Here is a 16,901-nt window from a genome sequence, read left to right as displayed (position 1 = left end):
GAATCAGAATACTTTATTGATCCCTGGGGGAAATTATTTTTTGTTACACTGCTCCATTATAAACAAACATTAACAAGACAGACAATACGCTAACTAAGAATAGTACAATATTATGTAAATATATATATATATATATATATACACATAAAGTCACTTATTAATAAATAGCTGAAAAAGAAACGTGTAGCTGTAGCAGTAAACAGTGTGTTAAGTGGATGCGTTGTACAGGGAGATGGCCACAGGCAGGAAAGATTTCCTGTGTCGTTCAGTGGTGCTTTTCGGTAATCTCAGTCTCTCACTGAACGTGCTCCTGTGACTGACCAGCATGTCATGGAGTGGGTGGGAGGTGTTATCCAACATTGTCTTTATCTTGGACAACATCCGCCTCTCCGACACCACCTTGAGGGAGTCCAGCTCCATCCCCACAACATTACTGGCCTTACGGATTAGTTTATCGAGTCTGTTGGCATTTATATTATAATATAAAATATATTAATGAACCCTGTTCACTACAGTCTGCTTAACAATATAAGTAAAGATATTAGACATAAGCAAAACACAGAGAACAATTTTAGAATAACATCAATATGAGATCATTTCAGTGGAATAGGAGAAAGCAATCCCATAGTTGATCTGGTTTAACCTTTTATGCCTTACACTTTAACTCTATCATTACAATTTAAGTGGAAATTAAACACAGCAGTAGCAGGTAACTTTTCAAGCACACTGTGCCACACAAACAGGTCTGGAGTGCAGATAATGAAACAATAGAGGTAAAAACCTTGACACATTGCAAAAATGGTCAACCAAACTCTTCAACAATTTTTCCACTGTATGTGAAAAACACATGTACAGGGTTTTTTAGGTGTGGTTTGAGATGTAAAGGGCGGGACTAATGATAGTCATCTCTCCAGCAGTGCATATAAAGCTGCACTTGTTCCCCCCTCACAATGCAGAGGTACTGCTACACTGTTCTTCATCACGGCCATGGCTTTCTGCAAACTTCTGCTAACTGTGTTGGTACTGCTCCACAACAGTGGTGGTGAGAGAGAAAAATGCTGAACCTTAATTTCCCAACTCCAGAGCCCAGATTTCAGAGTGCAGCCTCGATAGACTGATGCTCTAATGTTTATCATCCATTCTGAGCAAAATAGCAAACAGCTCTTACTTTGATGGGATTTAATTTTCTTAGATGCCTCAAACTTACATCCAGCATTTTGTTTGTTTTTCAGGTCTACTGGGAAATGAAGTGAGGAGCTCCATCATTGGTGCAGAGGATGCCAAAAAGGAAAGTTGGCCATGGATGGTTCACCTCCACATGACATCTAATGATTTGAAAATGGTGAAATGGGGCTGCGGCGGCACCATCATTGCAAAGCAGTGGGTGCTGACTTCTGCACAGTGCGTGGCTAAGTAAGTCTGTGTGTGTTTGCAGAAACGTGTCTCATTATTTTTATGAACATCCTCCAGAGCAGTCATAACAAAAAAGCTTCACACTGCATGTGAGTATTTTGGGGGAATAATTACTCATAGGGACCTTTACTGCTGGCCAATAAAGACAAAATCATTTCAGGACACTTTCCCACTCGCCTAACTTGTCAGACCTTGAGGCCTCAGTCAGTATTTAAATACACCATATGCACATTTCAGCATTTTAAGCTGTGTTTTTAGTGAGTAGCTGCATATTTACAGACCCAGCAGACACTGCATCAAGTCCAAACTAATGTAATGTTTACTCCACTGCAGCTCCTTTTCTTTTAGTCCCTGCCAACTATGAAAAAACATATGTAGTCTTTTAAACTGCTGAATGCACCAGTGTCCACAAAACCCATGTGTAGTGTTGTTTTGTTGAAGGCTTGGTCATTCCAAAATACATGAGACTTAATGTGTGTGTTTCTCTTGTCATGCAGTCCTGATTATCGTCGATCGTTCGTTGTTGTCGGCGCATATCAGCTGCAAAAGGCAGCTCACCGTTACATGGGTATAGCCAATATTGTTCAATACCAAGACCTGGGCAACGGCAACAAAAATGACATTGCTCTGATCAAGCTGAAGAAACCGATTACATTTTCAAAAGATGTTGCACCAGTGGCTCTGCCTGACAAGGATGACACCTTTGGTCCATCATCTGAGTGCTGGATCACTGGCTGGGGGGAAGTGGGAAATGGTGGTAAGTTAAGCACAGAAAGTAGGCTTTAAAGTATACATGCTGTATCAAGGCAGGCTCACATTGTACTCCATTGTAATTATCCATACCGTCACCAATAAAACAGATGTTTATAACGTGCGCATACACTTTGCATGCCAAAGCACTTTACAAATAAGAAACATCACTGAGGAGCTAAATCATTGTCAGAAGTTTTATTAATTTGAAAAGTGATTTGAAAATGAAATTCCAAATGTTTATATTGAATAGAGTGTGTATAGAAAAAAAAAAGAATTCTTTTATTTGGACTGAATTATTCGTTTTCATTGATAATGTTTCGTTTTTTTGTTTTTTTGTTTGTTTTTCACTTATTTTTTTTCTTCTTCAGTTTCAGACTTTTGAGCCCGTTGTGTGTTGTGGGCGTGTACAAAAAGGAGGGGCGGGGCACATACAAATGATTGACAGCTCCAGTTTTACCCCAGCAACAGAGAATATTGTTTTCTGATTGGCTGGGCTGAGCTGAGCTATAAACTGGAGATGAATCGAAGACTCGACCTCAAATTCTATACATTATTTTCAAATTTGAATCCCCCACTGTAATAGAGTGAATTGTTGCCCCCAGTGGTAAAATACAGAAGTGCTTGTTACAGGGCTAGTTCTTGGTTGACCAACATATAACAAAAAAAAGGTAGCTTGTGCACCGCTAAGAAAAACAACAAGTTTGTGTGTGATATCCTGCTGTTCAATAAAGCACGTATTCACGTCCTTCTGTCCTGATATTTTCGAAGAGCCTAATCCAGAATATCACACCCACCTTAATACATCTATAATTTCAGTGTATATCAATATGGTCCATCACAGGCTCATCAGAAACCGTATGTCTTTATTGTTCGGCTAGTGCTGGCAACATTCATTGAAGGAGCGCCATCTTTAACCAAAGGGCTCATTTTTAACTTTTAACGAACACGACACAGGAGCTGTCAATCATTAGTTTATGCCCCGCCCTTTGATACATGCCCACAGCACAAAATCAAAGTCAAAAGTCTGAAGCAGAAAAAAAAGACCTGAAATATGAAAAACGGGTTTGAAACAAAATTTTTTGATTTATAATAAAATAAAGAAATAGAAGCCAAACCCCCTGAAACTATAAAAACAAAAAAAGATTTGCTTGAAAAAATAATTCATTCAATATAATAGTTTTCATTTAGTGTTTGAAAGACATTTTTTAATTTGTTAAATACCAAAATGTAAAATTTCTATTTCAAATCACTTTTTCAAATAAAACTGATTTAGCTCCAAACCGTCACTTCCATACTTTTCCTGTGTGTCCATGCAGTACCACTGCCTGATCCAAAAACCCTTCAACAGCTGAGCATTTCCATCATGCCTCGGAGTACCTGTAACGAGACATATCCTCAGATAGCCCGTAATACACTTTGTGGTGCCAACAGGAAGGGAAGGGATGCCTGCAAAGTGAGTTTTATTTTATATGAGTTTTTTAAACTCTTTTTTTGCATTTAATTGAATAGATGATTATACCTTTGAAAACACTTGATTTATCACACATGAAGTACTTTAGTTTCACTCAACTGAAGTCACTTGACAGCTGTAGTTACTAGTTACTTTTTAGTGTATAATTGAATCTGCTGTGTTTTAAATGAGACCTAAACAGGAACAAAAAGGCCACACTAATCAGTGTTGTGTGTTTCATTTCCACAGGGAAACTATGGTGGTCCCCTGGTGTGTCGTAAAGGGGAGAAATTTGTGCAGGTGGGAATCATGAGTCATGGGAGTCCTGGCAGTTGTGGCCTCCCCAACCATCCTAGCGTCTATACTGAGGTTGCAAAGTATCTGACCTTCATAAATGATTACGTCCACTTGTCTGAGAAACCTTCAGCTTTCCTGTATTGCAAAGTCACTGCCTGTTAATGGAAGCTTACCCTGATTCAGTTGCCAGACTTCATTGCATTAAAGCATTACTTTTAGGTCCTTTTTGTAATTTGATGAATTCCTGTTCATGCTTTAATAAAAGACACTGATGACACCTGCACATCCATAGCAACACCTTCATCACGTACAGAGTTTCATTACTTGTGTGCTAATGTTTTGGTCTAATTTGTGGCATTTTAATAAGTCTATACAGTAACTTCACCTCAACCAGTGAAACCAGCAAAAATTGTACTGACTTGACATGTAAATATGTATATATATATATATAAATGTATGTATGTATTATTGTGTAAAGTCTTGACCAGCCCTTACTTTCTTCATATTTTGCTTCCAAGTAACCTAACTTTCTTGTCATTTTTTAAACTCTCTCAGCTTTCTGAAGATATTTTAAGGTTTTTCTTGAACACTGGCTTCTTTTTCACTCATTTTCAGTCCAGGCCTTATACCTGAACAGTTTTAGAGGCAAGTTTTGTTTGTTAAGCCGTCTGACACTGACCAATGATTCATTTCAAAAAGGCAACCAAACTAAAGTGAAATGTATACTTTTGACCCTGCCTCTGGTAGCTCATTCCCCAGACTGTCCAGTTTTGTAGGTTTTGTTGTCGTAACAAAAACAGAAGTGTCCATAGTAGAAAGAAAAACACATTCATTTATTGTTTATTGCTTAATTACTTTGTGTAATATGAATGTCCATAAATATTTTTATCAGTAGGAAAAGCTGTAAAACTTATAAATATACAGTTAAAGGTGCAAACTGTATTCTTGTGCTTGTTTGTGGTGAGCAGCAGATCAAGCAAGGTAAGTATTATAAATGGCTTCAAGTGCAAATTCAGACACTCACATTAGGCAGATTAGACACACATATTTGTGTGTACACACTTTGTGCACAGCAGCCACAAATACTGATGTTCAAATCTATTGTTTGTAGTGAGGAGCCAGTCAGAGAAAGTTGCAGGTTATGCTCCTCTACCTTGTCAAAAAAAGGGAGCAGACATCCCTCTGGTGCTGATTTGTATTTTATTCTCATTTCTCACCTGCAGAACACTGAGAATCCACACTTTCCTGATCTTCACACAGCGCAGAGAGGATCGAGAGAGCAGTATACCAAGCTGGTACAGAGTCTGATACCTGAGGATGCAAACAAGAGACAAGTAGAGCTGCACACCCCAAACAATCTGCATGAAATCATTCATACTGAATATTCTCTGTAATGGATCACTGACCAGCGATACTGAGCTGCATGGGTCAGGGAAATATTGTGGAAGAACAGGAGTTCCATCTTACAGAGAGGGAAAAATATTCCTGGTTCAATATTCTCACAATATCACACAAAATTAGAGCCACGTTTCACTTAACAGCATGCAGTGAGCTGAGTGTGCTGCTAGAGGGCATCAGAGGACTCACCAAACCCTGGTTGATGAAATACTCGGTTAAGTAGACCACTCCCAGTGGAAGCACGAACGTCCACAAGCCCTGCTCACAGAAATCAAGTTCAGTAACAGTTTGGCTGAACAGTTTCAGATCAAACAAGTAAACGGTGTACTTACTCTGATAACAAACAGTCTCTCTCTGAAACTGAGAGGCCCAGTGGGTTGGTCTTCTGTTACATTCAAGAGGAAGAGAACATTATTTCCCAACAAGCAGAACTTTAAAACGACAATTCATTCACATAAACTGTGAAGTTCCACAGCAGGAGATGAAGTCAGCAGCCTAATGTTCTCTGTCTTTGTTAAGTGTAAACAAAGACTCCTCAGTTTGCAAAAAGAAAGCTGTGATAACGCGGTCAGAAATTACAAATCAATGAAACAACGGCTACTTTATGCGGATTTCATTTCTGGGTACTAAATGATACATATGCACATAGCAACCTCTCACTGAGGCCACTGTAAGGTAACAACTATACAAACTGTTGAGCAGCAATAGGAAGCAACTGCCAATACACTGAGTATCAGTATCAGTCACATGAGTAAGAACAGAGAGGAACATGTGATCCGTTTAGCTTAGCACGCAAATTTGTGTTCCAAAGGGTGGTCAGAAACTGAGACAGCTACTGCAGAGCCTGTGAGTGCTCGTATTTTACTCCGGCTACAATTTGGCCTTCTGGCACAGATGTACCGGAGGATTCAGGCCCTCACTGCCAGACCGCGAAAGTTTCTTCCCCCAAACGTCAGACTACTGACCACTCAGTGACTGGACTGAGACACACACTTATCTGCACAATCTCATATACACAAACATGCACAACCAACTGTCATTGATGCACATTTCTGTTGCACTGTTGTGTCTGTATCGTTCTGTTCTGTCTGGTGCTGCACTGTTTTTTGCAGTTTTTGCACACTTGCACTTTATGTAGTCCTGTGTTGATTGTTATATGTTATATGTCATATGTTGCACCATGATCCTGGAGGAACACTGTCTCGCTTCACTGTGTACTGTAGCACTGAACATGGTTGAAATGACAATAAAGTCACTTGACTTGACCTCAGCTTTTCCCGTAACTGTTTCAAATTAAAAGCACTTTGGTGCTTCATTGGATAGAAACACTTAATTTCTTAACTGGGCTCTTATTCTGAAATATTTATGAAAACACAAACGCTTTTTATTTAGCTGTTAAGAACCACCATACAGTAAGTGAGGAAGAGAGGAACATGCATAGTTTAAATAGTGGCAGTAAGAGAGTGAGGATGAAGCTGTGTACAGACGACTTTCTGCAAGTGAAACTAATGAATGATGCCACTGCAGATGTGTCATTTGATACATGCAAAAACTCAGGTAACCTGCATGCACATGTGTGCTACACCTCTGCCAATGCAGTCACACTTCGTGTAGGTCAAATGCTGATTGGTTAAAAAGGAAACAGCATGTTCACCTTGAAGACAGAGGCATTAAGAAAAATCAAAGACCAAAAAAAGCACACGAGACAAACATGAACAATACTGCAGCAGACAGTTTTGTGGCAGTTTCACTTCCCCACTTCACCAGAGTCTCTTATGACTCTTCTGTGAAACAGAAGCTGAGCTAAAGAACCAACTGAAGGCCAAACATAATCCACTGTACCCCACATTACTGGCTCTTTCGAGACACTGTACTTAGTGACAATAGGCAGCCACAACACATACCTGCCAAACTCATAGCTCCTATGGACTACCAGCACACATCCATCCATTCAAAAAAGGAAGAGAACTTTTAAGAAGTCTGTTGTTTATACTTTAAACAATAAAAATATAAAATTAGCCCCATTTTGCAATTTTAAAATTTGGGCTCTAAACCTGCTGACTGACAGATTAATAACATTACTTCTACCTTCTTAGCTGAGGTAAATATAAACTAATGTTGTGTTTTAAATCCAATTCTACATCAGTCTTCTCTGTTGAATAAACGTATACATGTGGATTAGTTCAACTGCAGGAATGTCCTAAAGACCTTTAATTCCTGACCCTGAGTCCTCCCTGAGTTATGCTGAAACAGGCCCATTCTCATCAGCTGAATTCTCCTCTAACTGAAAACGCCACGTCCACATGAATGAGTCAAGGTTCTGGGATTTTATTACCTGGATGTTTGAGCGTGCATCCAGACATATACCTTTTCACTGTTTTCCATCTGAGCGACTCACATCTTCCCCTAAGTGATGACCTCCTTTTATCAATTTCAATAAAGATGTAGAATAGTGCGTTTCCTCTCACCATGTCAAACAGAAACTGACACATGTTGATGATCATCTGATTAGATAACAGCAAAGCAACGCTCTCGGATCTTTCAGGCGTGTCTATTGGGCAACAGTGTAAAGTCATCATTGTAAGAAAACGTGAGTCTCTGTGGACAAACTTCAAATGTAAATGATTTTATATCTTTATCATATTTGTTACATCTGCCTTTTTGTGCAAATTATTGCTTAAAATGTTAAAATTCATGTATTCTTACGGAAAAACAAAACTGGTGTCATGGAGGACTCAAACACTTACAGGAACTCATGTGTTCGTGTTCAGTTAGTAGATATATCAAACAATGAAACAGGGTTTGTCTTTACAGGATTTGGTCGCTGAACTTTATTTAAATTTCAGTTTATTGCTGATTTCATGCTACACCCTTCTAATGTGACATTTACCTGTGGTGGAGCTCTCGGGCTCCCCCTCGTCTGAACTGTCCAGAAGTTGCTGTCTGTCCTCAGAGACCAAAGCTGCATACTCAGTCTCCTTGGTCCTCCACTGAGGTAATGAAGGTGGACAAACCAGCAGGAAGAAATAGCTGGTAAAATTGTTGGGATGAAGAAGACGACAAATCATTTTGTCTGTAAGTTTCAGCTTCATTTATACGCAGTTTACAGGGAAAAAGTCTCAACAGGAAATACAAACTACATCCTGTCAATGTTTCATTTGACTGAAGTGAACTGGAGTCAACTGAACTCAATTAAAATGACTATTTGGCCACCACTTCATCTCCACAGATGAAAGCATTGGGCTACCTACACCTTAGACCTACAGAAGCTTAATTCAAAATTGGACCCTTGTTAAGTCTCACTGTGGCATGCAAAACTCTAAAAATGATGAATGGACTAACTGTCTGAGCCAGGGGTGTCGAACTCCAGGCCTCGAGTGCCGGTGTCCTGCAGGTTTTAGATCTCACCCTGGGTCAACACACCTGAATCAAATGATTACTTCATTAGCAGGCATCTGGAGAACTTCAAGACATGTTGAGGAGGTCATTTAGCCATTTGAATCAGCTGTGTTGGATCAAGGACACATCGAAAACCTGAAGGACACCGGCCCTCGAGGCCTGGAGTTCGACACCTGTGGTCTGAGCTCTACAAATGTTAAAAACTACAAATGGCTGTATCACAGAAAAGTATGTGAAGAGTTGTCCACAAATAACAAAGCACAAAGAAAAAACTAACTGAGTGAGCGATGAGTCACAACACAAAAATCCAGATTTGTAAGAGAATCTTTGCACACTTACCTTACCACCATAGTGATTGGGACGACCAGCATGATAAGCAGTGTAATCCGTGGTGAAAGGCCAGCTTGGATGAGCCCTGAGTAAAGGAGGGCTCCAATAAGACCAGCAGCACCAGTGCCTGAGCCCCAGCCTTCCAGTACACTCCTGGAGCAGACAGAAAACCACCGTTAATGTTCCAGAGTAAAAATAAAAACATGGTTGGAAGACCATTCACAGTTTCTTATACTCATTTCTGACCGGGACTTTATCTGCTGTGAGTCTAAGCTGTAAGCAGGATTACTGTTAGAAGGAAACTTGGAGTTACTGTTAAAAAGCTGTGTCATCGTGGAAACTGACATTTAAAGTCAAGCACCCAAACTACGTAACTCAGTGGAAAATGTCTGATATCAAGAATATCAGATTGATAACTCCATAACTTTTTTTTTTTTGCAAACCTGTAGCAGTCCATCTGTTCTCTGCTAGGCATCAGCACAGCTCGTCACTGATGCCAGCTGATTTATGCTGCTGATGTCTTTTGAAGAAGGCATTATCTTACAGAGGCAATCAGTGCGCCCCAGGGCAGCTGTGGCTACAATGTAGCTTGCCATCACCAGTGTGTGAATGTGTGTGTGAATGGGCGGATGACTGAATGTAGTGTAAAGCGCTTTGGGGTCCATCAGGACTAAGTAAAGCGCTATGCAAATACAGGCCATTTACCATTTTTACCAAGATCATATAACTCTGTGGTGCAGACTGTGCAAGAAGTCTGGGAATTCTGGTGGTGTTTTTTATTAGTGTGTAATTTATTAATGAGCAGGTGTGTCTGTGTGCACAGCTTATGGAGACAGCACTCCAACCTCTGCTTGAGTCTGGCTCCATAAGACACTATGACGCTCCAGAAACAAATGGGTGACATCAGGGAGAAAATGATGAATGGAAATTTGTGTAAAATGTATGAAAAATAAACTCACTTTGCTTTTCTTGTTATCATCTGTATTTTATTTCAGTTTTTAGTTATTTTAGTTAGAACTGTCAACAATCCCAACCCCTCTAAACTTTTGTTTTTATAAAACTACCAAACCTCCTTACTCTCAACTTACATTTAAACTACTGTAAAATTACTTTCTGCAAACCTCCATTAATACTGCACACTTGGTATTGTTTATTTCATTCTGACACATAGAATTTGTTTTGTTTTGTTTTTTTTTTCAATTTTTCTTTTTCCATAGCAGTTAATTCACTTGGACTTTGTTATATCGACTTAATGAATTATTATTTTATTTATAATTTTTATCTTTTCACAATTTTTACTAAGCAAGTGTAACAAAGTAATTTCCATTGAATGATTCTGGTGTCAAGCTATTCTTACTTCAGTCCTGGCAGAAACGGGATTCCACACAGCAAATAAAATACAAATAAAATTTTGTCTTTATGCAGGAATTCAAAGAATTCGACTGTGTAAACTCTGCCTTGTTCACAGACTTTACCCTACACTTTGGGCATCGACCCAAGTTCTGTCATCTGGACAAGCTCTGTTTGAATCTTTAATAAGAGAGCAGCAACTGAATTCAAAATTGGCAAAAAGAATGAGTGAAGAGTGTTTACCTGCTGAAAAAAACTGTTAGAGAGAGGAAGGACAACTCTCCCAGTCCTGAGCTGATACTGGCAAAGATCACTCCTGCAAACACAGCGACAGAGAACGTGATCAGAGTGAGCAAAGAGGAAGAATTTATTCTTTTGTTTGAAGGACAAACTTCAATAAAAAGAGCTCATTTTACTTACAGCGCCCGTATGGGCAGTCACAATGGTTACATTTTAGTTACTGGTGAACTGAATCAAATTTAGTTGTTCTTTACTGACTTACTTTACTCACATAGAGGTCTGCTTAATTCTAACAGTAATGTCTGAAATAGGGCTGTCTATTAAAAAAAAGAAACAATTTCCATCCACTGCTAATGGTATTTTGCTGCACAAGCCCTTTAGAGCCTATCAGGACATTTCTAGCAAGCAGGGACCATCATTGCATCTGGTATCCAGTTCTTCCAGTAGATCTGTGGTGCCAGTATCACTACTGCTTTAAAGGTGGCAGCATTTAGTTTAGGTCTGGTATGTTTGGTGTCTGGAGGAGTGTATTTGACAGAAGCGTGAACTGGTACGATAAATGATTATTTATAGCAGCAGTAAAGATCTATCAAGCTTCTGTGGAACAACCACAGATGCTCACAGTAGATAAGAAGAAATTAAACCGAAGCAAATAACTCAAAGTTTTATCTAATCCACCTTCTAAAAGCTCACCAGAGCCATACCAGACACCCTTAATGATAAAAGATCTGATCTGAATTATTAACAGATTGCTTTACCGAGAATACTCATCCACACAGCTGAGGAGAAGGACACCAGGAGGAAACTCGTTGCTGCCATGATGGCACAGAACAACACTCGAATGCTGGGAAAAAAGAACAGGAATTAACCAGGAAAGCTGGAAAGCACCATGACAGCGATGTTTTTATGCAGACAGCAAGAAGAACTCGGTCTGTTAACAACTGACTTCCTGACTATATCACACACAAAACATATAAAGTCCAATTTTTCTTTTCTTTTTCAGCTCTGATTAGTCAGCTGGGGCCACTGAAACCAGGCACAGCCATTAACCAAGTAGGTTTGTTTATTGCTCCAATTTCATATGTTTGGTCACTGCTAAGCTCTCATTCATAAACTTAACATCTTATATACATGAAAACATTAAAGCCAGACGAAAACAAATGGAGATCATTATTGCCAAAAGACATCACAGCAGCTTAGCAGCAGTACAAAAAGAGCGCCAAAGGTGGGATTGAGTGGAAATAATATGCAAATAAAACAAAGTTCTTGTTGTTCTCTTCTTCTTTCTCTTTTTTTAAACCAAACTCAAACCTCATGTTGCCAGTGGGGCTAAAATCCTGACACCTGATACAAACACACTACTGTAAAACAGGAAGGACGTCACAGTTTTTGTCATTTGCAAGTTTGTCAAAGAAACAACTATTTTTTTATTATCAGTGCAGTGAAATCAGATCGTACCAATAATGTGAGTGATGATTGTTAGTTACTGTAAAAACACAGCAAGTGGAAACAAAGAACAGCAATCAAAGTAATAATTACCCATAAGGCATGTTGTGGATCACAAAGGGAGCAAACAGTTTGATGAAGAGTGTTGGTAGGATGTCAGCTAACAGCACAGCCTGCCAAGAAAAATGTAACAACTGAACATCTGTGGACACAAATGATACAGCTTTTAGTTTCTGCCACACCATCCATCCTTATGCCCTCCTTCACTATCATCCATCAATCTCTTCTGAGGTCTTCCTCTTGTCCTCCTGCCTGGCTGCTCCATATCTAACATCTTTTGTCCTGCATTTTCAGTTTCTGTCCTCTGTACACGTTCAAACGCTCTGATATACTAATTTCTAATCATGCCCATCCTGGTCACTCCTAATGAAAAGCTTCAGCTCTACCTTTTGCCAGTGCCCACTGTTATCACACCATACATCATCACAGCTTTTACTACATTCCTAATTCCTCCTCTTATTCTTCTGTCACAAACCACCCTTTACAATCGTCTCCACTCCTCTCTGTTGTGCACTGCACATTACTTTGGATGACTGATTACAGGTATTTAAACTTATCTACCTTCTCCATTTCTACTGCTTGCATGTTCACCTTCTCTCTCTCTGACTGATGTTCAGTCCTCATCTCTCCCACGCTTACCTCCACCTGTCCACACTCTGTTCCACCTGCTCTCACTACAGATCATAACGTCATCTGCAAACATCATCGTCCACAGAGACTCCTGCATGAACATCACAATCACAATCACAATCACAATCAAGAAGGGGCTCACAGTAAAGAGTGCGGATGCCACCCCCAGCTTAAACCCATCCGTCACTCCTACCACACACCTCACCACTGCCTCATACATCTGTCAATAGTTTTAATGAAGCTGGGAAACAACCAGAAATAAAACTCAGCTTTTATTTTTGGGTTTTGTGGATTAAACTAAGAACACATGTTAGACCTTTTTCTTTTCCACACTTTCAAATGTACCAACAAACAGAAGGCATTATTTATGTGGAGTGTGCTACTAGAGTGATGGTGTTTGGCTGGTCCACCATAATGTAATGGCCATGACAACTAAATTATATAATACATAAATGTATGTGCTCAGTAATGTCTCTATAATGATAATAACATTTTATGAGTTTTTCATAACCTCCAGGAACCTGAAATATTTATGATCCTCTAAATACTGTTGACTACAAACATGAACATGTTTCCTAACTTACTATCTAAGATACAATCTACAGTATATCTGTTATTATACCAGATATCGGACTGTATTTACTGATTGAATATGCTTTTGTTAATATGTACACATTAGCCTTATTAGTGTAGGAAGCTTTCCTGCTGTTATCCTTCTTTGGTTAAGTGTTATACTAGTTTCAGTACCTCATTAATCATGTGACGTTTGTCTTTTTTAAAATAAACATTTAAAAGGAAGTCACCGCTTCTAAACGAGAGCACAAACTGTGAACCAGTCAAAAGTTTATAACATTTGTCTCGACACTAAACACCCAGAACAAACGTTTTACTGCATCAGTGCAGTGAACCTTTATTTACCGCAGTAGAGACAGGGTTGCAGTCATAGATGCTACTGTTGCTACTGTTCCCAACTTGGAAGTCCACGTGCAGTGAGGCTGAAGTCTGGGAAACAATAATAGAAATATACAGCTGAGAAGTTCACTTAACCCTAAACATAGAACGACTTTGAAACGTGACCACTGCCAAACTACACTGCTCAAAAAATAAAGGGAACAATTGAGTCACACATTAGATCTCAATGAATGAGATTTTTAACTTGAGAATCTGAACTGGTAAAGTACATCATGCAGTTTATTGTGGAAAAATAAGATGTAACGATGGAAATGGAATCAGAGGAAACCAAAGACATCCTCTGCCTGGAACATGATGAGTATATGAGCTCTGGCAGCGCTCCTCATCACATGACAGTCCTGCTGCTGGGTTAGAGCTGTGCACTCTGAATAGACTGCAGGTACCTTCTCTTACTATGAGCAGTGACATAGAAATAGTTGTTGTTACTCCTCCAGTGCACCTTATGCATCTTTCATTTGCACCTAAGCAGATGAAATGCATTCACAACAGTTTCTGTTTCCTGATTGGACAGATCAACATCTCTGAAGACTTTGTGCCAGAATCCAGTGATCAAGTATTCCTTTCATTTATTTGAGCAGTGCATAGTTAAATACACATTTGTTTCTTACAGACGCCGTTTCATTTCGTGACTCTTGTTTCTCGAGAATGTCATGTGCGGCGCTCAGCATCACCACGTAAGCAAAGTTGTTGCACAAACCGAGGAGCCTGTATAGATGTGGAAAGATAAAAATAAAAAAATAAACAAAAAATAACAACTTAATCAGCGGCTGCAAAATTTCTCTCAACATAAAACCCCCCAAAATATCGTGCACTCATTACCGTGCACTTTCAAAACTTTTGCATTAGCAAGCATTTATCAGCTACTCATAGTTTCGTTTTTTAAATTCATTTAAGGCTACATTGTTTAAAATAAAATTAAAACTTTTTCAACAAAGACCTTTTCACAGTCTTTGTGCTTTTCATGTCATTAACCTTTGTTCTTTCAAGCTTCTTCAAAGTCTTCCTTTTCCAACCTGCCTTCCATCTTTTTCCTGTCCATCCTTCCAGTTTACTTCCTCATTATTTTCTAGCTTTCATCTTCTTATAGCTTTGTGTATTTTTCCCTCCCTCCTTTGTTATTTGTTTGTTTTCCAGTAGCAGCTAAAGTGCCTTTTCATTTCACTACCTGCTATGCCACCTTGGGCTTTCCATCTGTGCTTCAGTTTACTTACTAATGTGAATTATCAGTGTGACAGAATTCAATGACAACTTTTCTTTTGTGACTTATTTGTGCCTTTTTGTTTTTACTACAAGGTGATGGTTGAATGGCAATAACATAAAGAGAGAGACCGAGGGAGAGACATGCAGCAAATGCAAAACACAACGGAACTCAGGTCTCTGCAATGAGTACACAGCGGAGCACGAGTACTCGGTCCCTGGCCTTTCCTCTGCCTTTCTGTCTCCATTTTCCCTTTGCTCCCTTTCTGTCGTACATGCTCGAGACCTTTATTTATATCTGCGTCGCTCTCGTGAACCTTGAGCCGTGAGTAAGAGACGTGACATACGACACTGTGCTTCAGATACAGTGATAGATCTGAAGCAAAGACTCGAATGTAGAAGAGAGGCTACTGATTATTCTCCTGCTCAGTCCTGATTATCATCTTTGCTTTCCCAGTGCCGACTCAAGTCTGTCGTTTTTCCACATAAAGACCTGACTGCACACACAGTGAATAGCCAATCTTAATGTGCCATCTTGAAGCAATTCCTGAAGTGCATGTGGTCTTAGGAAGGCTTGCTGGAGGAGCTAAAACTGCTTTAACCACAAATACATAAAAGGGGCGGGGCCCACAGCTGGAAGATCCGATTAATGGTGAGAGGAAGACTACAAATAAGACCTAAAAACATTTCCTCATTTCTGCGTGTGAATAAACATAGCAATGACGTGTATTTATAGGTTCTTATCACATCCCATTAAAGTTTAGGGAGAAATGAGAGATGACGAAGCGGTGGACTTCACTTTCACAGTCAGCACTTCTTTTTATTCACATAAGAAGTACTTACGAAGCGAACAACGTCTTTTACTATAGATACGACACAACATGTATTTAGATGAAATAAGAGGGATCTTTCTTATTGGTGATCTGTTAGAAAATATCGGGACACTCACCAAAATCCAATCCAGTTGCGGATTTGTACGCAACGACCTATAAATGAGAGGATAAAGCAAACGTTAGGGACTCACGGAGCAATAATGCTGATAGTTACACGAGTCCGCCGCTGACACACTCACCGGTACCGTCAAGTCGCTGAAGAGGATCTGAGTTGACACTGGCTGGCTGCTCCATGTTTACAAACCAGTCCAAGCTAAATGAAAGAGAAACTGAGTTGGTCTCGAACCGCTGAAAAGCACACAGCTCTCATTCTAACAGGCTCTGAGCTCCCACCAACACTGGTGAGAAGCTGTCACTAAGAACGCGCTGTAACTGCTTTTACGGTCCTCAGCTCGGCAACTTTCACAAACCTCGCCGACGAAGCACCAGAGACGGCGCTTCAACCTAAAACCTCCCCGCGGAAACAATATCAGCTCTGAACGTTCCTGATCCGCCTGAGACATTAAGTTTGCTCAAATTCAAATAATGTCAAGAACACAGTTGGATTTTTATTATAATATGTCAAACAGATCTTCATGAGTGATGAAACGTTATTCCTATCAGCAGGTAGAAGCTGCAATCGGCTTGGGAAAAGTGATCGTTATGTTTCTCCTTTTTTTATCTGGTAAAAAAGTCTTTACATCAAAAAATGCCTTCTTCAGAGATCGTAACAAATACAAAATCACAGTTCAGTAAACCAAAAAAAGACTTCTAAAAAGAGGACTGACTATAATATAGGTTCAATAACACATCATAAAGATACTTGCAAAACACTTTATTTTCAGAATCAGAATCAGAATACTTTATTGATCCCTGGGGGAAATTATTTTTTGTTACACTGCTCCATTATAAACAAACATTAACAAGACAGACAATACGCTAACTAAGAATAGTACAATATTATGTAAATATATATATATATATATATATACACATAAAGTCACTTATTAATAAATAGCTGAAAAAGAAACGTGTAGCTGTAGCAGTAAACAGTGTGTTAAGTGGATGCGTTGTACAGGGAGATGGCCACAGGC

General features: G+C 39.4%; 2 protein-coding genes across 3 annotated transcripts; one reads left to right on the top strand and one right to left on the bottom strand.

The window, feature by feature from the left end:
• Positions 1-963: 963 nt before the first annotated feature.
• Positions 964-2,404, top strand: LOC146389184 (tryptase-2-like). The gene is made up of 3 exons (XM_084926898.1): positions 964-1,042; positions 1,233-1,413; positions 1,911-2,404. Exons 1-3 carry the CDS (start codon positions 988-990, stop codon positions 2,197-2,199), a joined length of 525 nt encoding a protein of 174 aa, XP_084783024.1. The 5' UTR covers positions 964-987; the 3' UTR covers positions 2,200-2,404.
• Positions 2,065-16,282, bottom strand: LOC146389183 (battenin-like). 2 transcript variants are annotated; one of them, XM_084926895.1, is made up of 15 exons: positions 16,008-16,282; positions 15,885-15,921; positions 14,347-14,443; positions 13,685-13,768; positions 12,170-12,249; positions 11,389-11,474; positions 10,634-10,706; positions 9,050-9,193; positions 8,202-8,341; positions 5,644-5,696; positions 5,501-5,569; positions 5,320-5,375; positions 5,131-5,224; positions 3,462-3,543; positions 2,065-2,147 (listed from the first exon to the last, which is right to left on the bottom strand). In XM_084926895.1, exons 1-14 carry the CDS (start codon positions 16,060-16,062, stop codon positions 3,508-3,510), a joined length of 1,104 nt encoding a protein of 367 aa, XP_084783021.1. In that variant the 5' UTR covers positions 16,063-16,282; the 3' UTR covers positions 2,065-2,147; positions 3,462-3,507. The 2 variants fall into 2 exon arrangements, with proteins under 2 accessions (XP_084783021.1, XP_084783020.1); XM_084926894.1 differs by lacking the exons at positions 2,065-2,147; positions 3,462-3,543 and having other exon boundaries at positions 4,850-5,224.
• Positions 16,283-16,901: the final 619 nt, after the last annotated feature.

Source organism: Perissodus microlepis, chromosome 4 (assembly GCF_051167445.1).
Source record: "Perissodus microlepis isolate ML-2025 ecotype Zambia chromosome 4, ASM5116744v1, whole genome shotgun sequence".
Classification (NCBI taxonomy): domain Eukaryota; kingdom Metazoa; phylum Chordata; class Actinopteri; order Cichliformes; family Cichlidae; genus Perissodus; species Perissodus microlepis.
The sequence above is the reverse complement of the archived record's forward strand: the minus strand, read 5'-3'. Positions and strand labels throughout refer to the sequence as shown.

What these genes read in the sequence shown, in the direction of transcription:
- LOC146389184 (XM_084926898.1), top strand. Translation starts at nt 988, where the DNA reads ATGGCTTTCTGCAAACTTCTGCTAACTGTGTTGGTACTGCTCCACAAC. An exon ending in ACTGCTCCACAACAGTGGTG is followed by an intron (nt 1,043 to 1,232) that starts GTGAGAGAGAAA and finishes TTTGTTTTTCAG; the next exon opens with GTCTACTGGGAAATGAAGTG. An exon ending in TCTGCACAGTGCGTGGCTAA is followed by an intron (nt 1,414 to 1,910) that starts GTAAGTCTGTGT and finishes CTTGTCATGCAG; the next exon opens with TCCTGATTATCGTCGATCGT.
- LOC146389183 (XM_084926894.1), bottom strand. Translation starts at nt 16,062, where the DNA reads ATGGAGCAGCCAGCCAGTGTCAACTCAGATCCTCTTCAGCGACTTGAC. An exon ending in CGCAACTGGATTGGATTTTG is followed by an intron (nt 14,444 to 15,884) that starts GTGAGTGTCCCG and finishes ACATCTATACAG; the next exon opens with GCTCCTCGGTTTGTGCAACA. An exon ending in GCCCGAGAGCTCCACCACAG is followed by an intron (nt 5,697 to 8,201) that starts GTAAATGTCACA and finishes TGAATGTAACAG; the next exon opens with AAGACCAACCCACTGGGCCT.